This window comes from Balaenoptera musculus, chromosome 8 (assembly GCF_009873245.2).
Source record: "Balaenoptera musculus isolate JJ_BM4_2016_0621 chromosome 8, mBalMus1.pri.v3, whole genome shotgun sequence".
NCBI lineage: Eukaryota > Metazoa > Chordata > Mammalia > Artiodactyla > Balaenopteridae > Balaenoptera > Balaenoptera musculus.
Genome location: NC_045792.1, coordinates 81,571,343 through 81,598,427, shown reverse-complemented (window position 1 = coordinate 81,598,427; position 27,085 = coordinate 81,571,343). Strand labels below are relative to the sequence as shown.

At 40.9% G+C, this 27,085-nt stretch overlaps 1 protein-coding gene across 2 annotated transcripts in view; it reads left to right on the top strand.

Moving 5' to 3' along the window:
- MPPED2 (metallophosphoesterase domain containing 2) overlaps positions 1–27,085 on the top strand; it is a 174,576-nt gene that overhangs the window by 73,038 nt on the left and 74,453 nt on the right. For both annotated transcript variants that reach the window (XM_036862425.1, XM_036862426.1), the window contains exon 4: positions 15,368–15,593. In XM_036862425.1, the coding sequence (XP_036718320.1) occupies positions 15,368–15,593 (226 nt within the window). The remainder of the gene's footprint in view (positions 1–15,367; positions 15,594–27,085) is intronic.

Below are 27,085 nucleotides of genomic sequence, written 5' to 3'. Positions count from 1 at the left end.
ATAAAAATATCAATCTAGAAAATCTTTTGCTCAGAGCCTTGAGAAATCATCTTGGTATTTTATATGAAAAAGAGGTGCTGAATTGGCTGAGAGTCAACAAATATAGCTCCTTAGCTACTGAAGGAAAAAAATAAGTAAAAATGGCAATGTTGCTCTCATGGAAGATCTTTACTGGTGGGTTTCATTAAAGATGCTTCAGCAATAGTGTCAGAAACAGAAGAAAAGTTTAGAAGGATAGCGGCTGGATTCAGAGCAGTCATTTCTTTTCTTTTTCTTTTTTTGTTTAAGATTTTTTGATATGGACCATTTTTAAAGTCTTTATTGAATTTGTTACAATGTTGCTTCTGTTTTATGTTTTGGTTTTTTGACCCTGAAGCATGTAGGATCTTAGCTCCCCAACCAGGGATCGAACCCACACCCCCTGCATTGGAAGGTGAAGTCTTAACCACTGGACCGCCAGGGAAGTCCCAGAGCAGTCATTTCTATTAAGTTACTCTCTGATTTAAGCTCACAGTTAAGGTGGCTAAACAGCTGCCCTTATGGATCAAATGAAAGAAAATAATCTTAAACTATAAGAGTAGAAGTTTAAAAAAGAACAGGAAAGAGTATCCCAACAATAAACTCTGTGCAGTCCTGAGTGTCCATGAGATACGAAGAAATTAGTGGCCATATGCCTGGGGGTTATTGGTTGGTCCTTGCAGGTAGTGGCAGATTGATTTTAGTCAGGATTCATGATTGTAGGCACCGTCTTCAGAAAACTCTCTTGGTTTTTCAGAACCTGAGTTCCCTAATCTTTAAAGCAGATCATTTAAATGATCTCCAACTCAAAAACTCTGACCCTGCCATTGTATGATGTGGTAGAAGAGGAGAGGATTGGTCTGCGAAATAAGGAGTTTCACCTTGCACAAACTCACTGGGTGACCTGAGTCATTTAACCTTGCTGGTTCTTAGTTTCTTGTTCCATGGAAGGAATGATTCTGATCTCAGAGGACTTGCCTAGGTTGGAATCTCAGCGAGCCTGGAATTAGAGGATAAGAGGTCAGGAGCACCCTGCTGCCTCTTGATTTTCTGTTGGAAGCAAAAGGAAAAAGCTGGCCCTACAAGTATGTTAGCCTGGATTCTTTCATCTGACCCAGTGACTTGGGGGCCTGAGAAGATGCACACACATGTCCTGTTTGGCTTGGTCAGTAGACTCATTCGTGGAGAGTGGCCTCTGCAAAGCCAGCTGTCAAAACATCAGTGATTTGCCTGAGAGGCCTAGGAGTGAAAACGTTCAGATGAAGGGATACAATGAAGAAGAAATACAGGCACCTTCCTCAAGTAATGAATGGCTGTTGCATTAACTTCACTATTGATTATCTCCTCTGAGCTCCCAATACAATGAAGAAGAAATACAGGCACCTTCCTCAAATAATGAATGGCTGTTGCATTAACTCCACTATTGATTATCTCCTCTGAGCTCCCTAATCCTGGGAACAAAGGCTGGAAAAATCTTTAAACGAATAGTATTAATCATGCAACAATAGTAATTCCCTTCTCTTTTGAAATTGAAGCATTATTTGAGTGATGTGTATAGCTTATTCATTCATTTATTTGTCCATTTATTTGTTCACCCATTCAACAAATTTGACTCCTTACTATCTGCAGACCAGTCTCTTTGCTTCCATCTGCCTTCCCCAACAAAAAGTCCCCTTATAACTGATTTTTAAAATCAGATTTGGTTTCTCAATGACAAATGAATAGAATATCTTGTGATGGATATAACTGGTGCCATCTTAGGATAAAATAAAAATAGGATTTGTCACACTTTAAGGCCATCTGGAATTCAAAACTGAGATACTAGCTACTCATATTCACATTATCCTTAACCAGGATAAAATTATTTCTTCATTCATTCATTTGATAAATAATTATTGAAGCCTACTGGGAATGCAAAGAGGAATAGAATAGAGTCTGACCCTCCTGAAGTCCGTAGTCAAGTGGGAAAGAGAGCCCTGTAGACAGATTCTTCGTTCTATGAACTGCAAGCACTTGGCAAGCTCAGAGCCCAAAATACGAGTGGAGGGGTGACTAATGGGGGCCAGGTCACAAAGAGTTGTACACATCACACAAGGAGTTTGGCTTTTTGTCTATAGGCAATAATAGGGAGTCTAGGAGGATTTTAACGTGCGTGATTGTGTAAGTGAACAGAGGAATATATGCGATCAGTTTTCTATTCTGATAAGATCACCTTAGCATTAGTGAGTAGGATGGATTAAGCCTTATAAGAAGGTATATGGGCTTCCCTGGTGGCGCAGTGGTTGAGAATCTGCCTGCCAATGCAGGGGACACGGGTTCGAGCTCTGGTCTGGGAAGATCCCACATGCCGCGGAGCAACTAAGCCCGTGTGCCACAACTACTGAGCCTGCGCGTCTGGAGCCTGTGCCCCGCAACAAGAGAGGCCCCCACAGTGAAAGGCCCGCGCACCGCGATGAAGAGTGGCCCCCGCTTGCCTCAACTAGAGAAAGCCCTCGCACAGAAACGAAGACCCAACACAACCATAAATAAATAAATAAATAAATTTAAAAAAAAAAAAAAAAAAAAAAAAAAGAAGGTATATTAGTTTGCTAGGGCTGTCAACAAGATACCACCGACTGGGTGGCTAAACAACAGAAATTTATTTTCTCACGGTCTGGAGGCTAGAAGTTTGAGATCAAGGTGTCTGTAGGTTTACATTCCCCTGAAACCTCTCTCCTTGGCTTTCAGATGGCTGCCTTCTTGCTGTGTCCTGACATGGTTCTCCTCTGTGCGTACACATTCCTGGTGTCTCTCTGTGTGCCCGTATTTTTTTTTTTTTTTTCCTTATAAGGACATCAGTCAGATTGGATTAGGGCCCATCCTATGGCCTCGTTTTAACTTAATTACCTCTTTAAAGACCCTATCTTCAAATACAGTCACATACTTGAAGTACTGGGGGAGAGGGCTCAACATAAGAATTTTAGGGGGACACAATTCAGCCCATAAAAGGAGCAAACCAAAAGGTAGGGAAATCCACACCTTGTCAGAAGGCATGGATGTGTGTGATAAGGGACAGAAATGGACATGTATTTTAATGACCACTTTAAGGCTAAAGCACTATGTATTCACTTGACTTCAAATGTTCAAGAATAGGGACCCTCATAGAACAAGACCACCTGTGCTCTTTTTTTTTTTTTTTTCATTTTACTGTCTTGTTGCAAACAGTGTTCCACAGACAGGGTATGTTCTCCAGCTGTGGCCTGATTATCTGGATTCCTTAAAATATTTAATTGAATCATTTAAATGAGAGCTTTAAAAAACACCTTATGCTTTAAGCATACTACTTATGAGAAAACAGATTTAAGAAGACACAATGCAAATTTGTCTCTTGAACTGTAGCTTTAAGATGCTGGGGGCTAGATCTCAAGAAACTAGTAAACTGTAATGTCTCAGTCCATTCAGGCTGCTATAACAAAATACCACAGACTGGGTGGCTTATATGCAACAGAAATTTATTTCTCACAGTTCAGGAGGCTGGGAAGTACAGAATCAAACATGGTTGAGTTCTGGTGAGGGCCCTCTTTGTGGTTCATATATGGTGTCCTCTTTCTGTGTCTTCACATGGTGGAAGGAGCAAGGGAGTTCTGTGGCTTCTCTTTTATGAGGGCGCTAATCCCATTCATGGGGCGTCCACCCCCACCCACATGACCTAATCACTTCCCAAAGGCTGCACCTCCAAATACCATCACATTGGGATTTTCAATATATGAATTTTGGGGGAACACAAATCTTCAGACCGTAACATGTGGGTAAAGAAGAAAAATATAGAAAGTGAAATAGACCTCCAACTCTACTTCCTGGAACCTTGGGCCCCAAGGGCCATGATGGACTTTCCAGAAATCCTTTCTTCCTGAGAAATTATACTACATATTTTGTACTGCTTCATCCCAAAGGGGAGGCTTGGGGCATTAGGCCACAAAGCTCTTCCCAAGAGAAGAGGTCAGAGACTGTTGGAACTAGTGTTTCAATGAAACCAAAACCTTATCAGCAGGAGACTTCATGATTTCATACTACCCAGCAAGTCTTCTTTGTAGCTTCCGATTATCTGGAGTTCTTAGTAGAAAATTTTGCCAGCTGAGGGGTGGGGGAGAAGCAAAAATGGAAGAGGAAATGAATGCGATCTCCGTTCTCTCCATCTCATCACTGTCACTGTTGATCAAAATAACCTTCCCTGAGAGATTTCTTTTAAATTTTTACCCTTGGAAGGCTTCATTAAAATTTTGAAATATAAAATGGGAAAAGTCGATTTTATTGGATCCTAAATTTTGCTCTATGTGGCTTCCTGTCCAGAGTGCAAATTATTAAAATTGACATAGGATGTGTGTGCAAGGTAATATCATTTTTTGTAGACTCTTTTCTAAATTTCAAGATATCCATAGAGTGGATTAGATTATATAGCGAGTGGGTACTCTGAAAAGAAAATAGAATTGTGTATTGATGCCTTCAGAAATATTATTTGATGGCAATAAAATATTCTCTGAGATTCCCTTCAGAGGGGAGAAAATGGAGTTTGTTTGCAGTAATTGCATTTTCTAGCATTTGCTCTCACACTTTCCAATATAAGCCGATTGGAGCCTGTGATTTGGTTTTGCTTATTGGCAAAAGTACCATGTAAATTCATCTGTGATGCATTTAAAGAAGATGCTTTTGAAAGTTTGGAAATTGAGATGGCTTTTTCTTATTAGATTTCAAAAGTATTAGGGTTCATTTCTATATTTTAGTCTAATGTAATATCAGCCAAATATGTTCTTTTTCAATTTAGTTTTAATCAAGTTCTAGAAGACCATTTTCATCTAGCCCCAGTGGCGCTGTTAAGGCAGAGATTTTATTTCCACTGTCAACCCTCTGTTCTGGCTTCTGTGGACCAGCCCCTTGGAATCACTGCACACTGAAATCCTGCATTCATCTGCCCAAACATTGTTTCAGCATGCAAAAATCATAGTAGTTATTACAAAAAGATTTTTTTTATTATTACTTGTGGGGTTAAAGTGGGGAGGGAATCTAAAAAGCCTCTAAAATTGTTATTATTTTTTAAAGCAGATGGCCTTTATGCCAGAGTTATTTTTATTTGATTTTTTTACCATACTTAATGGTTTAAAATGCACACACATAGGATTTGTATTTGTTCCTCTAATTATTCGGTAGAGTAATTGCCACTTGTTTTGTAATTATTGCTGGAAGGAACACCTTTTTCTTAGTTGCTTTTTTAAAGGCTTTGTGGGGAAAAAAATCCCAACATATTGTTTTTCAGCTCACCATAGACTTTGTCAGTCAACACTACTAGTTTGTTAAAGATACTCATTGAACACTCTTTTAAGATGCTAAGAAGTAGGAGATGAACCCCTTATCTCAAATGAAGTTACAATGCAGAACAAAGACAGGATAAAAATAATGATAATAATAATCGTCCTTTATATGTCAGTTTTATATGAAGTTCTTTATCAATCTCACTCAGTCTGCATGGCCACTCTGTAATATAGGTTGTGCAATTATCCTTATTTTTTCTGATGAGTAATATGAAGGTTAAATAGCATGTTTTGAGTTTCAGTTTCTCAGGTAGTAAGTGACAGAATCAGAAACTTGGTCCCGAATCTGTCTGACTCCAAAGCCCATGATCTCTCCATCATGCTATTATTTCTACATTCTGTTATGCTCCAGTGATATAAACATGTACATGGCTGGTTGAGATGAGACTTGACAATGTTGTTACCAATTCTTCCTGTGACTATCCAGTGAAATCCTGATTTGGATCCAGTTTTCTGAAACTTGAGGAAGTCGACTGAAGGGTCTTTAGGAGATAGTCTGATTGTTTCAGATCAGATTTGTTGTATGGCGTATCAATCTTTCTCAACAAGCCAAGGCTCTCATTTGTAAGGAAGAGGTTGGACAAAATAAACAGTGAAGAGACTACCCATGGTTCCAGTTACATAGGCAGATGGTAATACTCAAGTATAATTGGAGCCATGCTTCCTTGGACAGTTACCATCACGGCTTTACATATAGAACATGCCATGTTGGTCTGGGTAGCAACTTAGAGGTACTCAGTTGGGAAACAAGGAGGAGATTGTCATTCATTTTTAATACCTTGTGGTAGTAAAGTGTATGAATGTGTGCGTGTGTTTGTGTGCGTGTGTGTGTTTAAGTCACAGAAAGCTGTGTTGGAATAAGGTTATGGTTGAGACGAGAATGCATGCAAACAAGTTGCTGCTGAGCAGCAATCAAATCTCTGAGATGTTTTCAGGTCCATAATAATTATGGGTACTAATGGCCTTGTGGTTTACACTTCTTAGTCACGTTACCTGTCATCAGTGCCATATACTGGTGACTACTCGGGTCCAGAGGGAGGTCTGCTTTCCTGGGTGAGGGATGGACTTTTGTCTCCTTTGTGGATTAAGGCTTATAACATCTCCTGATGCCTTGTGATTCTTTTTATGGCGGAGGCTGAAGAGGAGGAGGGAGCATTTCAGCTGTGGCTTCTTAACACTAGCCCTAATTCCTGCAGCAGACCACTGGGCGTTCACTCAGCATTCCTTACTTGCTCCTGGGTTTCCGGCTCAGCCTTGACATTATTGTAATATAGTTTTCTGTGTTTAATATTTCTTAGACTTGGTTTCCCATTGCAAGCATGGAAGAAACCCTAATGCATGAGTTTCAGAGGAGAAGGTAGCAGTCTGAACCTGCTGTGTGGCTCCATCAGCAAGTGTGAGTATTAACGTTAGAGCTGTCAGGACTTGTGAAAATTAATGGAGCCTGACGGGGGACAGACTGAGGTCAGAGACGGAGCTTGCCCTGATTGAATGTTTCTGGTGGCTTTGCAGCCGAGGCAAGTGAGTGCAAACCGTGGAGCCGAGAGGGAGTGCTGAAGGTCCATTCATTCATTTAACATGCAGGCCGTGGGCACCAAATATGTGTCAAGCACTTTTCTAGGTGCTGGGAGCACAGCAGGGAAAGGTGGGCTCTACCTGCTTCTAGCTTCAGAGCCCTCTCCCTGCCTCCAGGCTGGACTCAGCCTTTCTCTGCTATTGGCCCCCAGCAGTCATCAAGGAAGGAATTTATTAATTTATTTTCATTTTTATTGAAGTAGAGTTGATTTACAATGTTGTGTTAATTTCTGCTGTACAGGAAAGTGATTCAGTTATACATATATATATTCTTTTTCATATCCTTTTCCATTATGGTTCATCACAGGATATTGAATGTAATTCCCTGTGCTATAGAGTAGGACGACCTTGTTGTTTTATCCATTCTATATATGATAGTTTGTATCTGCTAATCCCAAATCCCAATCAAGGAAGGAATTTAACTGACACATCTCCTTAGTCCATCCCAAAGCTTCATAGTTCTTCCATCCTCATAGCCATTGGTATTTTTTTTTTTCCTTCCATCCTCCTGCAAAATTTTCTGCTTGGCCAATTTTCAAGCCCAAGTTATTCTTATTTAGTCCTCAGTGGAATAGAGAACCTTCAAGAGTTTAAACATTTCCCTCTCTGCTGGAGTCATGATATTAAAATATAATAATAATTTTAAACAGAAAAAAATGCCTTCTATTATCCACCTTGGGGCTATAACAAGGTCCCTTTATAACATTGGCATTAGGGAACATCTACAGTGCCCCACACAGACCAAAGGTTTCAGAAATGTGAATTGAATTGCAATATATCTCTTTTGTGTATAACAGTCCATGATAATAGGTCTGAGTATATATCTGTTTTATTCTTTTTAATCTCAGAAAGTTCATTTTTTCTAGCACATTAGCAAGGGAAGGTGAGCCTGAAGGTTGTGCCCTGTGAGTTGTATTTTCCTGGGCATCTGGGAGCCATTGCAGGTTCTTCTGACTTGTTATCTCTGTGTTGTTTTCTTCTTGCTACATAGTGAGCTTTATTTTATGTGAGTGACATGCCAGAAACATTTTTGGTTTCCTCATATATTTTCAAAGTCTGGAATTTAGGAGTATGGAGGGGAGTGTACATAGAGATTGGAGATATTTAAATCAATTTGTCACCTTCGTATAAGTAGGTTTTCCTTTACCCAGGAAACCCAGCAAGCCACGTTTGCTTTGGGATGATCTCCTTCACAAAGAACTACTATTGTACTCTGAGTTTTTTCCCCCTGGGTTTTTAGCAGAAATAAGTAGGAGATAGCAGTCAGTTAACCTTGCCTGTCAGATCCCTGATAAAAATTGGGCATGGTGAAGGTGGTATTTGTCGTAAGTCACAACCTGATGGCCATTTTGGTTGCCCCTATTTCCCATACTCCCCGTTCATGACGAATAAAGAATATGGGGCAGGAGCCAACTCCTGGTATGTGGCAGGCAGATTCCCAGGAAAAGAAAGTATTCTGGAATGACCTTGGATTCTGATCTGACATGAACTTGAGTTTTCGAGAGGAATACATTCTATAATGATTTTAAAAAATAGGTTGCAGTTGTGTGATAATTTTGAGGAACATTAACTTTTATTGGTGGGTGTGGGGCAAGCTAGCAAGGAATCGTGTTTGGCCAGAGGAGTGCTTATATATGTTTATTGTAAAATGCTGATACACACATGCCCCAGTCCTCACCACTCTCTCTTACTTCTACCTAGCTCAGTTCACATTTTTGTCTTATTTCTCTGGTCCCTGTAGACATTTTAGTTTATTACCTTGGACTTCTATTCTACTGTCAAAGCCTCATCTTATTTCTCATAATACAGTCAACAAGTTTTTAAATTCTGGGACTCTGCATGACAATGGACAAAGGAGCTTTTTTTCCTTCTTCTCAAGTCTATGACCTTCCCTTCCTTGGGTAGGCTCCCAAATTCTTCTGGGAGCTAGTGGGTAAGAAATTACACCCACAGCTGCAGTAACATTTGGGGAATGCCTAAATTGAGCCAGCATGTGTGGTATGAGGAGGACTCATGTAAGAGATAGGTCTTAAGCCAAAGTCCATGAGGCTGTTACAAATTTGGGCTCACCTCCACTTAGAGGGGTGGGATAGGGAGGGTGGGAGGGAGACGCAAGAGGGAGGAGATATGGGGATATATGTATATGTATAGCTGATTCACTTTGTTATACAGCAGAAATTAACACACCATTATAAAGCAGTTATACTCCAATAAAGATGTTAAAAATAAATAAATAAATAAATCATGTGTCAAAAAAAAAGATTTGGGCTCACCTGACAGAATACTAGCAGGGGAGGCAAAGAGCTTTTCTTGTCCCACTTTTGCCACCAGCTTGACTTGTGACTTTGCTTAGCAAGTGACAGCACCTCTCTGGCACTCACTCTCTTCATTAGTAAAATTGAATTGGATACATCATTGATTTTTCTTTTTAATATTTTTAAGCCAGGGCTAACTTTCTTCGAATCAAATCTTTCCCCAAATCGTAAAATAAAGGAAAGCAGTGCTGCCATGGTGAACATGGGAGCAGGCCCCTCCCCCCTTGTCTCTTTCCTCACATCGCCCTGCTCCAGCCGCGGGGAGGGTTACAGAGCACAGCTTTCAAATCACTCAGGGTGTGAAACATGGGAGCCGCTTTAAGTGACACATTAAATGTCCGGAGTTTGGGAAGGAAGGGAGGCTGACCTTGACACAATCCGCTGTGTGTCTGCTTTAAAGTTGTCACGGCTTTATCAGACATATGCATAGCCAAAGATCTTAGCTTTTCTTTTTCTGTTCTTCTCTATATACTCATCGAAGTGTACCTTCATCTGATTCTATGAAGATATTAGGGGTATTCCAAATGAGTAGTCACTCTTGAGAGAAATAGAATCTGGGCGTTACTTATCACAGGTTACACTATTCATTTGTGAATGAGGGACCGGTCCTGGCCCATTTTTTGGCAATCAATAAATGTTAGAAGAGATGGGTAACTGGATGTTAGGAGGAGGAAAGAAGTGATGTGTTGAGGGCACACATTTTCAAGGTTAGAAGCATCTCGACAGAGACAGCTAGGTTTGCACTGTGTATAGGTTGAAGGCTTCATAGGTCCACCCACCATCACCTCAGATCCAGATATCTTAATGACCCTAGTAATGTTTTTGTTAATTTGAAGGATACATTGGACCATGCCAGTTTCTGCCTTTGGAAAATCGAAGTTTTCTTTTTCATCTCCAGATGCTTTTCTTTGAAGGCAGTGACATTGTGCAATGTGACCAGGGGGTGATCCAATTTGCGGATAAACTAATATTTTCTTGGTTGGCAACTGGGAAGGGCAATCATTATAATAATTATTATAACACAGCTAATATGTATTGAGTGATGATGAAGTGTGAGAAACTGTGCAAATCTTTACATGCAGTATATTGTTTAATGTGCATCAAACCTTAGGGGTAGTATTATTATTTTCCCCCCATTTATATTTGAAGAAACTGCAGTTTAAAAACAGTGTATTGGAGACTATTTGGCTAGACTGGATTGGAGATGCTTCCTCATTTCACTACTAAAGTTCTGGAAAGAGAATTCCAGAAACTTGCAGCTGGTAGGCCAAATTAGATGTATTAGAATTGGCCCCCAACTGTGTTTGTTTGTTTTTAATTGAACTAGCAATTCAGGAGGGCTTAAACTTGGAGGACAACCCAGTACTGGTTTAAACCTTGTCATATAGCTCAAGATGACAAGCCCATTCCTGGAATTCTTTGTAGGAAGTTCCTGATAAGTCTTGCAGAGGTTCATTCATTCCTTCAACAGATACTTATTGTGTGCCAGCCATTTGGGAAGGTATTGAACTGGGTACTTTGGGTCAAACAAGGAACCACAAGCCACAATCCATGCCTTCAAGGACCTCACAGTCTAGGAGGAGACAAGTCACATGCAAAGGGTAAAACTAAAAAAATGGAGTAAAATAATAAAGTGCACTGATTATTTACTCCATACCACACATGTGCTTTAGAAGCTTTATGTCATTTTATCTTGAACACAACCTATGAGGTGGATGCAGTTATTATCGGAGTGTTGCTAACGCACCATAGAGAACATAAGGGCTCTGTCCAAGGTCATACAGCTAACATGTCGTGAAGCCTGCAGAGGCCCCACTCTTACCCTCTTGCTGCCTCCATAGTTTAATTTGTAATAAAATTTAAAAATTTGAAAATTAAATCGCGGAGAATAGAAGTGTGTGACACATGCAGTAAGAAAATATTAAATAATATTCATAGAAGTAAAGATGAAGAGGGAGAGTGTCATGGGTCAGCTGAGAATGAGGTGGGACGCAAAGGGAGTTGAGGAAGAAGAGAGGAAAGGAAATACCGCAGAGGGAGGGGGAGAAGGCAGAGTCCAGCATCACTAATCCAGGAAGAGATACTTTTTGTCAGACAGGGATGTTACTGCGGAGATATCCATGGAGATGAGGATGGAGAAAAAGCCTTGGCTTTGGTTTTTAGGAGGTTTTTATTGACATTCAGGGAAGCTTTTGGAAGAGTACAGAACAGAGGCAGATTGCATTGGGTAAATTCTGAGTAGCCATTTATGTCTAAGTTGCTGATTCTAATAGTAGGGTGGCCCATCAGGCAACACAATCGTGATAAGTGGGCCAAGGTGTGAGAAGGAACAGGGAATGAGGAGGTCTGCAGCAGACTGAGGTCAGTATTGCCTGATTTTTTAGCTTCCAAAAGAAGCCAGAAACCCTGAATTTTTGGTGTGATATTTCCTGATTTCTAAATGTTAGTTCAACTAAGAAAATAAAATAAAACACAGTTGAGGGCCCACTATAATACATCTGTGGGCTGAATTTGGCATACCAGCTGCAAGCTTCTAGAATCCTCCTTCCAGAAGTTCAGAAGTAAAATGAGGAAGCATCTCAAAGAAGAAGTAAGGTTAGGGATGGTTTAGGATTGCATTTGAAGAGTGTGTGTGTGGGTGTGTGTGTGTGTGTGTGTGTGTGTGTATGTGAGTGAGTGAAGAGCTGCTTGTTTTTATTTTCTTGGGGTGGGTAAACATAAACTCACTAAGGAGGAGAAATAAAGAGACCCAAAATATCATAGAGAGATGTCTGAAAAATTAAAGTGCCAGTGGCAGGAAATGGATTAAGAGGCCAATTATTAGAAAGATGAGAAGATGTAAACAGTGATCGGAAAGTGAAGAGAAGGAAATGAAGAGAGTCTATCTTGAGGTGAGGACGTATTGTATGCTAAGTGCAGAGTCAAAAGGAGCCTGGAACCTAGAGAGGAACTTGGAAAAGTTTTGTGATAGCGGCTTAAGGAATAGGCAGTGGCAAGAGTATAGGATGATTAGAATTGTAGAATAACAGTGAGGACCCAGCTGACTTCCATTATCCATTAGTTTTAAGTGAGCATCTATTTATGTGATACAGTGAGGTGATACAGATACAGTAGGAGATACAGATTTGAATAAGACTTAATTGCTGCCTCCAAGAGCTTATCGTCTTACTTATGATCAGTAGCTCTAAACTGAACTGATTGATGGGCTAGTTTCCCAAATTTCATTCATTCACTTGCTAGCCATCACTTTGCCATATCTGTGAATTATCTGTATTATTATTTGCGCAATAGTTTTCTTTGAATCATCTCTTAATTTATATAGCAAAATGAAAATAGAAATGAAAAATGAAGCCATGTATCATTACTTGCATTGTTGTGTTTTTCCAAATATGCATTTTTAGAACATACAAAACTACTTGCCATTTTGTCAGAAGTTCATCTCTATTCCACCTAAAATAATCTTGTATCTTACCAATAGAACATATACCGTGTCTTAGGAAAGATAGAACTGGTTAGTTGGTAGAATTCTTTAGGTCATTCAAAGCAAGAATTTTTCCACATTAGAATAACTGCACTATGGCCTTGGTTTTTTATTCAGGCAGGTCAGCTTCGATGGCCTGATCTGAATAAAATGGATAAAGGCAGGCACCTCTTTGTCTGACAATTTTAAAATAATGCTATTTGAATAACAAGAAGTTAGAGCTTGACTGCAGAGCCTTCCAAATTAATCTAGTCTGGAAAAAAACAAAAATGCCATCAAGTAACAGGAGATTTGTCAGCTGCCCTGCTTACAATTTTCATATAAAACACAAAGGTTGGCAGATTATAGATGAAAGGTCATTTCAGCAAAAAAAATATGTCAGACAATCTCATAACATAGGTAACAGAGGATGGAAGTTGGAAACTACTATTGGATTCTCAGAAAGAGATGAGTTTGTTGGCAAAGCGTAAATATCATCACGATTTTCTGTGGCTGTTCATTTTGGTGGCTACTTCTTTATGCTGAGTCTCCAAAATTTGATTTAAAAGACACTGAAGAGGCTGTCTTCCTGAGAAAGATTTACTTTGCAGCAGTTTTTTTTTTTCTTAACTGATCTGAAGGGGAGAAATGTACTTCCTTCACCTTGTTTCCCAGTCTCACCCATTCCATCCCTGAACCAAAGCTCTGAAATGGAAAAAACAAGAAGCCAAGGCCTCTTGCAAGAGCAGTGGTACATAAAGACAGGGTTGACAGCGAGTCCATCATCATGAATGATTAAAGGAGGATCAGCAGCTAAAGCATGACTTGTACAAATAGAGTTGCTCAAAGGTTCACGCAGGTAGGACCTGCCTTGGAGCAGATTACTGTCCAGGAAAGCATTTCAGCCCGTTCCAGCCTTGGGAGCACAGGTGAGTCTGGGGATGCAGTATCAGGCCAGTGTGTTCACAGAGCCATGATGTTGAAATTTTGGGGCATCTCAAAAATTTCCAGCGTGTGCAGTGCTGGGAATTTGCAGGCTCCTTAATACATCTTTCATCCGTATTTTAAGTGCAGGGAATTGTGCAAAATATCATCATTCTATCCAAGTAGCTTGCAACATACATCACAGTCTTATTGCCTTATGCTAGTGCAGATTATAAGCTCTGCATGCATTTAAGAGAGGCTTCCTATTTTCTATGAGCTCTTCACTGTAGCCTTGCAAATAACTGAGGCCAAAGGCATTTCACACAGCATTGTGGGCTAATAATCAAGGATATCTATTGATGCTTGGTCACAATGTTTTCCGTTTCGTCTTTCTGCAGTGTTATTTTCTGACTGCTTTCACCTCTCTCCTAAGTCTCGCCCTTAACCCACATGCTATATATACAGTTTTAATACTATTTACAATTTGCATTGCTGAAATCCAAGTGGGCCAATGACAAAACTTGCCTTCCCTTCCAAACAATATAATTCTCTCCCCCACTATAAGCTTCATTAATTGAATCATTGATTCTGGCTTGCTGGTAAGGACCAATTCTTACAACAAATGTATCCAATTTCCTGCTAGTGGTAACTTTCATTCTTCCTGGAATAGCAGGAAACATTAATTTTGCATTGGACCTAGGAGTCTCAGGAAGCTGGAATTATAGGCACCGTCGTCCCGCCCTTTTCCTCCTCAAAATAAAATGAAATAAAATAAAACGAGCAGCTGCCCAGTGGTGAGGCTTGAGGGATGGATAATGACAAAGAAGAGAAAAAGGCATTAATTTCAGGATGGGGGCAGCTGCCCGGCACCATCTCCCTTTGGATTTTGGTTCTTATAGCATCACGGTGAGTTATTAATATGTATGGTCCGTACTTTATTCAAACATTATAAATCTATGCAGAAGTCTGGTGTTTGGGTTTTCCTTTATAGCTTTCATTCTTCTTCCCAGAATTATCTCATTTTGATCGGGAAACTTCTGCATAAAAAACACACATGGAGAACTCACATTTCCATACCATAAATATTAAAAGGGGGTTAAGCTTTACAGTTTCTTCTCCCATCCCAACGGGAGGAAATTTAGCCTTCTAATCAGGGGGCCATTCTTAATGTTCTTTTTATTCGCAAGCCAAAAGGTAAACTTTAACTTGCCATATGAAATTGTACTGTGTAGTTCCTTTCATTTATGTAAATTGTGAAATGCTTGGCTATGCCATGTCTTTTGTATGAAGCTTATACTAAAACATCTAGCAGTTATCTGAGTTGTTAAGAATAGTTGGTCGGCTTATTTTGTAAGGGTCAAAACCAAGTCCAGACCTTTTTAAGGCTCGTGATTAAAGTACTTTTTGCTGGATAATTATAAAGTGTGGATTCATCACAGTGTGAATTCATCACAGTGAATCTGTAGCAGACAGAAAAGGGAAATGGAACTAGCAAACTTAATGTCTCCTTAGTAGCTTTTTAGCCTCTGAGCAGCTTCCTATCTCCCGTTTATTGTCATTTTTGTTAGCATAAAAAAGTAATCATAAATTTTGGTTCCCATGGAAATATAAAGGAATGCGTGAGCTATTTCATTTGGGGATACTGTCTGCTAATCACGCAGTCTCTGCTGTTGTACTTCATGATGGGAAATGAACGTGCTAATTGGTGCTTTTTTTTTTTCTTATTTCAGGAAACCTGCCATATGAATATAAAATAGTGATTGCTGGGAATCATGAACTGACATTTGATAAGGAATTCATGGCAGACCTTGTTAAGCAGGACTACTACCGTTTCCCCTCTGTGTCCAAATTGAAACCAGAGGACTTTGACAACGTTCAGTCCCTCCTGACAAACAGTATTTACTTACAAGACTCGGAGGTAACAGTGAAGGGATTCAGGATATACGGTGCACCTTGGTAAGTGTTCATTCCAACAGTCTTCCCCTCTGTTTTTTTAGCTCAGCACTCAGAAAGCATGGTTCCGGCTTAGGTGCCTTAAACCAAAAGGATAAAGATGAAGAGAAACCTTTTGGCTGTATTTAGAACATAACACGTATTTTGGCACTGCTTGCTGCAAAACACGATGCTTGTTGTTTTCATTGCGATGCAGATTTCTTTAGGCAAGATCAATGGGAGCATGGCTTTGGTAGATACGTGTCTGTTTGTGTGACCAGGGCTGCATGTGTGTCTGTGGGACACAGAAGGATTTGGTGGAAGGTCACCGTGTTACCCTTCATGCAGATTCAGCCACTCTGAACATCCCATCAGCCTACGTGACTCGTTTCCTTCTCGTTTTACATTGGAAGCACTCATAAAATATCTTGCTTAGATTAGAGTTTCTCAAATCTTGCTACGCATCAGAATCACCTGACCAACTCTGAAGAAATACAGATTTTGAAGCCATATCCCCCCTGAGACTCTGATTCTCCTTCCTGAGGTGGAGCCCAGTGACCTGTATTTTTAAAGCTCCCCAGACAAGACTGAAGGAGAGCTCAGTTCTAGAATTCTCAGTACTGAAATTCTCAGCTCTAGAAAACTTGAAGCAGGCGTGTATTCCTTGGGACCAGACAAGAAAGCATTTTGACCTTGGTTCTATCAGTTGCCAGTTGTCTGGTTTCGAAGAAGTTAATTCATAGAGAAGGAACCTCAGTTTCTCTACGACAGTGAAAATAATACCTACTTTTAGAGGGTTATTATGCGGATTAAATTAGGTGATGTTTGCAATGGATTGAGAAGAGCGCCTGGTGATTTGCTTAGAATAACAATTACCATTTTTCAGGCCTTAGCTCTGCCACGAGATATTTATGTGAACTTGAGCAAGTCACTTAGCCTCTAGAGCCAGTTTTTTCATCTCTAAAATGGGAGTGTTTGTTAGATCAGAAGATCAGTAGCAGAGGAGTCTTGGATTTTTATTTATTTGCTTTCTTACTTTTTGAGAGCTCTATGTGTATACAGAGCAGAAAAACTAACCTTTACTCACTTAACCTGGTAAAGTATCCCAGTCCTGCCTTAGAAGTTAAGGATAAGGCTGGAAAAGGACAGAGTGAATTCAGATTGGCCACCCCACTCAACAGTTTGGATTGTCTTCTGTAAAATAGAAAGTTGAGGTATTTCCTGTAATTTGGTTTTCTAGCTTTACTAGTTGGTATCCAGAAGGACTGATGAGTGGATACAGGAAGTATATTTCCGTTTAAAATCAACCTGACCGTGATTCTGAACTCTTAATTGAGTACTTACCAAATGTCAGGCGCTAAAAGTCCTTTATACCTATTATCTCATTTTCTTCAAACTACCTTTAAGAGACAGGCACTATTGTGATTCTCATTTGGCAGATGAGAAAACTCGGGTGCAGAAAGGTTAAGTAACTGCTCAAGAATCACACGGATTCTAAATGATAGCATCCTAATTTGAGTCTGGCTGCAGGGTACATGGTATGCCTGAGGTGGTGGTGGTAGTGCTGTGGTAATTGGTGGTTATAATCTGCAGTGTTTATATCCAGCTTTATGAATGCACGTCAATTAGTTCTTTTTATATGTGACAAGGTGGTAAAGGGCAAGAGAACAAACAGCAGAAATTAGTCCTATCAAACAGTAATCTGAAAGCTGATCTTGGGGTAATGTAGGATGCCGATATCAGCATTTCTGGGTAAAGGGCAGGAGAGAGAGAGCTTTTTCAGCTTCACAGCTCACTTCCTCTTTTTTTTTTTTTTTAAAGTATTTGTTTATTTATTTTTTTTTATTTTTGGCTGTGTTGGGTCTTCGTTTCTGTGCGAGGGCTTTCTCTAGTTGCGGCAAGTGGGGGCCACTCTTCATCGCGGTGCGCGGGCCTCTCCCTATCGCGGCCTCTCTTGTTGCGGAGCGCAGGCTCAGTAACTGTGGCTCATGGGCCCAGGTGCTCCGCAGCATGTGGAATCTTCCCAGACCAGGGTTCGAACCCGTGTCCCCTGCATTGGCAGGCAGATTCTCAACCACTGCGCCACCAGGGAAGCCCCACAGCTCACTTCTTAATGATTATGCAGTAGTTGAGGAATGACCTCTAATTGGCAGAGAAGCTCTACATGGAGTTGAGATGATTTTTTCAATAATTTAAGATGATTTTTGAAAAATCTTCAGAGCCCAGAACAATTTAAGCCCATTCCTGAACAAACAGGATTTTCAGAGATTCCCTGGATTGATGGTTGTTGGTGTGATGACAGCAAGCTTCCTCCATTATCTGAGCAGGTCCAGATCTGTTTAGGATAGGGTTTAGCTCAACCAGATTATGGCCATGATGCATGAGGGAGTGATTTTGGATTCTGAGGCAGATCGTGTAGCATCTCAAGAAATAACAAAACATAGTAGTTCAAATATGTGAAGTGATGGGGCATAATTTGATTTTGGTGGTGGTACAAACTTTGGACAAAGTTTATGTCTGAACTGGATTGATCTCATTCAAAATTGTTTATTTTAATATTGGAGAAACTGGTTAAGTCAAGAAAACACGCAGCATTAGTCTTCTAAAATGTTACCCTGAAGTTGTTTTTACACACAGTTTATTGGGATTTCTAGAAAGTTTGAACTATTTCCTTTCTTTTTACAATGAGGGAGATCTTTAAATGGAATTTGTCTCACCCATAGGAATTGTTGATACTTTGTCTTTTGACCAAGAATACAGGGGTTGATGAAAAGGAAATTGCAATTTCATCATATTTTTATGATGAAAATTAGTATTGATATTAAAAAAATAATAATTAAAATAGTTAAAAAATTAATATTCCCAGAACTGCTGTAATCTGAACATTGATTTAGGAATGCCTATGTTAGCATTTCTATGCAAGGAGAACAGATTTTCCCATTTCTACTACTTATTTATTCAGCCTTGGGACCTTGGGCATTTTTCTGAATGTTTCCATGCCTCCGTTTTCTCATCTCTGAAGTGAGAAATAGCAATATTACTTCTCTCTCATGGTTGTTACAAGTGAGTTAATGCATCCACAGCATGCAGAAGACTTCCTGGCATGGAGTAAGTACTGGATAAGTGTTAGCTATTACTGATGTAGTAGGGTTGGTGTTTCCAATGTACTTTATACCTTTGTCTACCTTCACATGGAGACAATTGCACTAGGAGTCAGATGGGCTGGCTTCTAGCCTTAGTTCAGTCTCTGCTGACTGTACAGCAAATCCCTTCTCTATTTTGTAAAACAGGGGTAGTGAGGTCTGCCCCACTTTCTCTCTGATGCCACTCACTTCAATAGTCACCAAAATTAGAATCTTTAAAGAGCATACATATTTGCAGGCATGCTTGATTATTTTAATATCTTGTACAATTTTTAGCTTCTTTCACTATTAAGAATTTGACTGGAAGCAAATCTGGGTGTGGTGGGTGATTTATACTAGAGCTGCTACTCTTCTCCTATGAGAAATAAGGATTTTCCATCCTAAGATTCACACGTAGGTGGACATCTGCTTAGTAACCCATTAGATCCTGCAACTCCAATATAATGTGAACGGTTTTAACTTTGATTTCCATGCTTTTCCTATAACTTTTCTGGAGGGAATATTTAGTTCTGATTTACTGATATTGCTAGTGGTTTTCATTTAAAAACAGAAATCAAAATAAGAACCTTGATACTAAGGATTTCCATCCTGTCACAGGTTTCTCAAAAGTAATTGCCATCTCTGTGATAAACCATAGTGGAAAAGAATATAAAAGAATAACGTCTATATGTGTATCACTGAGTCACCTTGCTGTACAGCAGAGATTGCCACAACTTTGTAAATCAACTAGACTTCAATCAAAAAAAAATTTTTTTTAAAGTAATTGCCGTCTGACCAGGGAGAGAGCTTATTAACTCATGTATTTACAAAATGTGGACTGTGACTCAGTTTCACTCTAAACAAGGTGTATTAGCTCATATTCATTACATGTTTGTAACTTGTAGCACCGCTGAAAGCTTCCTAAAGACCAGAGAGAATTAACGCAGTGTCTCCTAACTTACAATTTAGGAGGAACTTGTATGTGGAAAATAACTTACAACAATCCTGAGCACTCATGCGTGTTTGCAGTTGGAGCACACTGTCGTGCTTACTAGATCTGCAAAGAAGAGGGTTTGGATGTGGTTCGATGGGTCTGGGAAAATCCAATGGCCTACACTGAAGAAGTTGTGCATGGGGTGCCTTGTCCTGGAAGAAAGGTGCTCCCTTGGAAGGAAGGCAAGAGTTGACCAGTTCTCAAGGGGCAGCCCGGCCTCAGGAGGCCTTCCGCCGGGTTCTGTGGCTTCTGTATGTATTCATTCGCCACCTCGTTCTTCCAAGAATCGTGAAGAAAGGAGTCAGGCGTGATGTATTGTCATGGGACTAACAGTTCAGTCACAGCTTTTCTTAACTTCTCCTATTACATTTTTCTCTCCCTCTCTGGGGGACAGAAGAGGGTCTTGTGTGGCCTAGCAGTTAGATCTGCCCAGGACTTTGCTCTCATAACAGCACAGCTCGTGGATTTCTTGTATCCCTTGTGTTGATTTTTTGCCACCGAGGTGGTTCTTGATCTCCTTTTGTGATCACTTTCAGCTTTTGATCCCAAAAATGTCTTTTCCAAAGGCTGATTGTGGTCAGAAAGAGAAGACAAAATTCTAATCTGTCAAATATCAGCCACTGATATTTGTGCTAATTCACTGCTTGTCTGGTCAGGGTGGAGGGGAGGTGGCATTTTGAAATCATCTTTGTATTTTTGGTTACTGGATCTGTAGCCAGCATTTTAGTGCAAGTAGATTTCCATAAACTCACTCGTGGGACTGGGCATTTAAAAATCGACTAGCCTCTTCTTTTTTCTGATTTCAGTTGCTCTTTGGCTACTAAGATGCTTATGCAGAAAAAACAATCCAGGTGCAAACGCATCAGTAGCCAAGCCACAAAAAGTAAAAAGTCCGTCTTGCTCCGACCTGAGTGTGGCAGTTGTATTGTTCCGCAATGCACCTTGTTCCCCTCCTGAACAGAAACGCAGAGCTAGTCTCCTGTGGCTTTTAATGAATATGAGCAGGGCTTTCCAATGTCCAGGAATTTGATCTCTACTCTGACCAAGGGGTCAGGAACAAAGAGCACACTTTCTCATGTTAGAGTAGACCCAGGTGTAATTTGTCAGATTTAGTAATTGTAGAGGAAGTGCCTTAACTTCTGCAGCAGGAAAATTAGATCGAGCCTAGGCAGTGTAATTCTAAAATGGCTGAAATAGCAAGAGAAAGTCCATTGAGCTGCATTTTCAAAGGAAGTGTGTGCAGGATAATTTTTTTTTTCCTTCCTCTCTCCCCCTCATTTTGGATCATCAACATGTTGAGTTTGTCTATTCGTTCAGATGTAATTTTCTCAGCGTTTTTCAAAGTGGGAGTTAAGCGTTGTTTCCACTCTCTGCAGCCTTTATAATTGTGTTTGCATCCAAACAGCTACAAGGTTGCTCACGTTTTCTTGTTCTGATCAGCACAATGGTACTGTAAGTTTACCCTGTCAGAAAGCTTCAGATGTTTTTATTTCCAATTATAAGGTTTGTAATGCATCATGTATTTCGCTGACAGTCTTCAAGTTCTTGCAGCAGCGAAAAAATTAACAGCAGATATTGAGTGAGAGGATGAGAAAACCAATTGACCACTCATGATAGAATTCAGATCTGGGGATGGGTGGAATGGGCTCATTTATTTTATTTTCAAGTCATACTTTGTAATTAACTTGGGCCAAAAAAAAAAAAAAAAAAAAGGGAAGAAGAAGAAGAAAAGAAAGAAACATCTCCACGTTCAGCAGGAAAGTCCTTTCACACTAAAGAACAGGACTGTACGAACAAGACTGATATTGTGCCATGATTTCAGGGATTCCAGCTTTTATTCAGGAGGGCTCAGGAAGGTATTGGCACAGAAATAGGTCTGTGTGTGTGTGTTAAACAAATACGCACTCTCCTTCTACATGATTCTGTTCCAGGGCTCAGGCTAACGTTTCATTTTTCTTGGCGTGAGGCCCACGGACTCTCCCATTCTGAAACCTGTGGCGGGTCTGTCCTGCTCTAGAATTACAGGCTCTGTTTACATTTTCGCCTGCTTCAGAATGCAGCTGACTGCTCTGAAAGCTGCACGGGATCAGCTTCATTTCTGGTTTAACAACCGCGCTGTTTATTTGGAAAAGGAGAAAGCAAACCCTGTCCGCTTGCTTCCTACCTCCCATTGCTAGCCATACCAGTACATACCTTGGCAAAAGCTGGTTTATGTGGAGTTTAGGACGTTGGATGCAACTCATACCTTTCTGCCTGCTTGTCGTGTGCCTTTAGCTGATGTGTTGGTGGTGGTCGTGTAGACGAATGTGGAGGGGGGTATAGAAGTGTTCCTGGGCATTCAGTTATGCTTAATATCAGCCATTGGCTTAATTTAAATTTTGGGGGGCACATTCTGAGAGGCCAACTCAATTAGCAAACGACGATAATAAACTTCTATTTGGATGATATATTTCACTTAGAGAACTTTCACATGTGTTATCTCCTTTGGGCTTCACAACAATTCTAAATAGTTAAAATTTAAAACCAATTCTAAACAATTAAAAGGCAAAGGGCATGTATTCATAATAATTATTAATAATAGCCAGCATTTACAAGTGCTGTTATGTCGTGACAGTGCTGCCTGGTGTTGCCTCCTATTGACAGAGGAAACCAAGATCGAGCTTTTGGCAGAAAAGGCGACTTGCCCAAAGCTAGTTTGGGGAGAAATAGGACTAGAATCCAGCCTTCCTTTGCTGAGCTCTTGAGGCTGAGCTGGGATATCCTAGTAACCGCACATGTCACTCTACTCCTTGACCTGAGGCAACTCAGGAAGTGGCCACTTAGAAGCCTTGGCTGTTCCCATCTAGTTGCAAAAAGGACACACAGAAATCCAGGCCAGTCCTCTCAGGAGCTCTCAGGCTTCAGTGATGGGGTGCTTGAAGGGGGGGGGGGGACAATGGGAATGTTGGGGGGACAGAACAAAAGAATCATCCTGATCTTCTGCATGGTGTGCCCCAGAGCCTAGGGTTCAAAAAATGAGGATCTATACCTGTGCGTCATAAGGCACGGATCAGCTGCTCTGGTGTTTCTGCTCCATGGCGACAACTTCCGTTTCCTTTGCACACACGTCAGAGGGGGCAAGTGTCGGGTGCACGTGACTATTTCCCTCTGAAGCACCAAGGAGCAGCTGAGAGAGACAGCAGCCCCGGGCACATGCACCGAGACGGAAGTGCTGACCGTGTTTCCCCACGGAAGTCGGGCTGGTGTGGGACCCACACACCGTGCTCCAGGCACACCTGGACTTCACGATGAGACCCTGCCGGCTCGCTGCTGGGGGTTCTTCCATTTTCTCATGTTACACTGACAGGTTCCTTTTTTTTTTTTTTTTTTTTATTTATTTATTTATGGCTGAGTTGGGTCTTCTTTTCTGCGCGAGGGCTTTCTCTAGTTGCGGCAAGCGGGGGCCACTCTTCATCGCGGTGCGCGGGCCTCTCACTATCGTGGCCTCTCTTGTTGCGGAGCACAGGCTCCAGACGCGCAGGCTCAGTAATTGTGGCTCACGGGCCTAGTTGCTCCGCGGCATGTGGGATCTTCCCAGACCAGGGCTCGAACCCGTGTCCCCTGCATTGGCAGGCAGATTCTCAACCACTGCACCACCAGGGAAGCCCCAGGTTCCTTTTTAACCCAGAGTTGCTGCTGGTGGAGGGAAGGAGATGATACAGTGGCTTTAAGCTCCACAAGGGCGGGGACCCTGTCAGCTTTGTTCTCCACGCATACCCTAGGCCAGCCCAGGGCCTGGCACACAGTGGGTGCTCTGTCCGTTTCTGCTGAATGAATGAATGAATGAATGAGGGTGGTAGTGGTAAAGATGTGTCTGTGGCTGCCTGACTGAAGGTCCACACCTATGAGACACCCAGTTGCAAAAGAAAAAATATTTCCAAGACAAGATCGAGCATAGCCATGAATCTGCAAGGACAGCTAGAGATGGTAGAACAAAGTGGAACCAAACAAAGCACTAACCTATGTCCATGAGCTCTTCATGAACATGTCTAGATCCTTCCCGAACATTCGGAAAGACAGAGTGCACGGCATCTCTCCAGGTGAGCATGGTCTAGTAAAGGTGAGGAGAGGGGGCAGTGGGACAGACCTACCTAGAAGGCAGTGAGAATTTTCAAAGAAAGGCTCCAACAGTATTTTTAGACTCTTCATTGTCATTTCCGTACCTCATTTGCCTTATCCCCATGCTCTGAGTAGCTACAGAAATTTCTATTAGATTTGGAGACTACGTCTTCCAGCTACAGTAAAAGCAGCCAGTGTAAAGTGTGAGTTTGGTTGGAAGCTAAACCGAGTGGGCCCTCAGAATGTCCTTTGGACTGTTAAACATGCAGTATTCTCTTTTCTCAATGGTTGAGTTCTCAATGGTTGAATTCTTTGAGTTGAATTACAGCCATACAGATTCTGTACCATTTATTTTCAAGCTATTTGGCAAACACGTATTTCTTATTTAATCCTTTGAATTGTAAGTGTGATGTGGATTTCTGCAGATGTTACCAGGTGGTGAGCCCACTGGCGTCCCTTTGACAATTGTGACCCGTATTTGCCGGGTTCCAGGCACTGCTGCTGCTCTGCCTTCCTGCATACATTTACCCTATAGCTCAGGTGTGCTCACAAGGAAGTCCAGGTAACTACACAGGTAGCTTCCTTCAGTCCTCCTGATGATCCGTAGGGAGGGTGAATGGGCTTCGGAGCCCACAGCTTGGAGGTTGCCACTTCTACCTAGTGCTCCCTTTTTGCCGGGCACCTCACCTGCATGGCCTCGGGTCACCCCTTTACCCCTTTGGGTGAGTCTGCCTGCTGCCAGAGTTGTTTCACAACAGAGTCACGGTGATCAAAGCCATGCTGTGTTCTGCGCTCGACAGGGGAGAGGCCCTGTGCCCTTCTAGGCTGCTCTGTAAGAGGGCCATCAAAGGATGTCACTCAGCCTCCCAGAGAGTCACCTGTATGCCCGTGGGAGGCTTGTTGGGAGACAGGACAAAACATGCTGTGCTCAGGGACATCCCTCTGACAGTGAAGGGTTTGTTGAAACTGGCTGAGCTCTTCTTGCTGATTCCCTCTTTCCTTAAAACATCAGTTCCTCAGGTTAACAAACTTCTGGCTGGACCTCCCCAGCAGGGAGACACCCCCTGAAAGGTCTTATCCCCAGGCTGGACGTAGCTTAAACAGCTGCAACCCTGTTCTACCCACTGTCGGGGGAAGCAGTGTGTGTATAGAGGCCGCAGGCTTTAGCCTTTAGAAGCAGCTGTCCCCAGCGAGCTTGTGTCTCAGTTTTATCATTTAGAACTCACTTACCTTCTTAAGCAAGTTGTTTCATCTCTAAGCCACAGTTTCATCTGTGAAATGGGTATGCAAAGAACAACAACTACTATTCCTTGAGCATCACCCACATACAGGTATTTTACGTAAAATAGTTTTTAAGCCTCACAGCCACCCTGTAAAGAAAGTAATATTTCCCCCACTTAGGAGATGATAAAATTGAAGTTTATGGTGAAAATAGAGAAGTTAAATAACTACACAAGGACACTCATTTCCTAAGTAGCAGAACTGGAAGTCTAACCTCAAAGCCTTAATTTTTTCACTGCTCTGTGTATTTTTCGTGGGATTAAAATGCGATCGTGTATGTTAAGTTTCTGGCACTCAGTAAATGCTCAATAAATATTATTTTCTTCCCTGGCAAGTAATAGTTCTGTAGTTTTGTGATGGCTATTTTTGTTTGTTTGTCTGTCTGTGTTCTTGTCTTTTTTTATGATGGTATATCAGGGTGGAAGGGGAGAAGCAAAAAGGGACAGAAAGGAGGTGAATAAAAAACTTAGTCTAGGAAAATAGTTACCCCTATGTGTGTGTGTATGTGAGGGAGGTGGGGAGAGAAAAGAATTTTTAAAAGCAAACATTGTATGGTTTCATTGCACGGCAAGTTGCTAATGATCTGGATAAGTGGAAACCATTTAGGAAAGGAACCCCATATATCGGCAGCTTGTGGTCAAAGGACGTGGAAGAGTGAATAGATGTCTGTTAAATGAAGACATATGGGGCATTTTAAGGTCACTTACATGGAGCATCATTTTAAATGTATGAGTAATGCTCGGTACTGCGTTTTCACCCAGGAAAAAAATAAAGGTAATCTTGGATGGGAACTATAAATTGAAAGTGGAATGTTCCGTGAGGGCTGCTCAAACAGGAAGTTAGTGGCAAATCGGAAAACTTTTGGATTAGCAGAATGTGTCTGCATTCTGTAAAGAGCAGAAAAAATGAGTTTGAAAATCTGCTTTAATTCAGGAGAGGATATAGGAAGATTGTTTTGCACAAATATTAGAAAAGATCAGCTAGGTTAAAGTGTAAATACAATTACTGTGACTAATAATGTCCAAGTACGAAATTTGCAGCAAAAAATGAAAAATAAATGAAGAGAAGCACCTGGTATATAAAACCTAATGTCTGGCATGGTGGGTTTAGGATGGATCACATTTTTTTTAAAAAGCAGTGCTAACAGATCAGCTCAGTGCTTTGTGACCACCTAGAGGGGTGGGATAGGGAGGGTGGGAGGGAGACGCAAGAGGGAGGGGATATGGGGATATATGTATATGTACAGCTGATTCACTTTGTTGTACAGCAGAAACTAACACACCATTATAAAGCAATTATACTCCAATAAAGATGTTTAAAAAAAATAAAAATTTAATTTAATTTAATTTAATTAAAAAATAAACAGTGCTAAAATTTCATAGAACCTACAGTAAATCAACATTGAAGACTAAGTAAAACCAATGCTATGTGTGTAAAGGAAAAAAAAGAGGTCAGAGCTGACACACTGATTTTTCCATCTTCTCCTAAAATTTGTTACGAACTTCTTTTACATACGATGTACAAAATGATGGCACATAAAACTAAGTGCCTCTGATGCCTGCCTGGCTTTTTAACTGGAGATGACTGTTTCTCTCACTACATTTCAAGCTACTTTATGCATTGAAATGATGGGACATATCAATTTTAATTCTAAATCCAGTAAGGTATGCTGACTTTCCGTGCCACACAAGACTCCATAAACAATGGGAAGTAGCTTAAAGCATCATAATTCCAGAAATAGGATTATCAAAAACAGAAACTAGGGGAAAAAAAAGTTTTTATTGTCTTATTGATTTAAAAGTCCAACCCCTCAAATCACTAGGCCATAATTGGGGCCTCTATTTTCATTTTGAATCAGTAATTAATAGAAAAAACCTTCTTGCTTTGATCTTTTCAGAACAAAATAAAAGCTGCTAGACTAAAACCTAATCAGAAATGGTTGATGGAAAAACTAGTTGGAAATAGGCTGTTGGGCTATTATTAGCCACCTCCCCGCTTTTTTTTTTTTCTTTCCTTGGGTG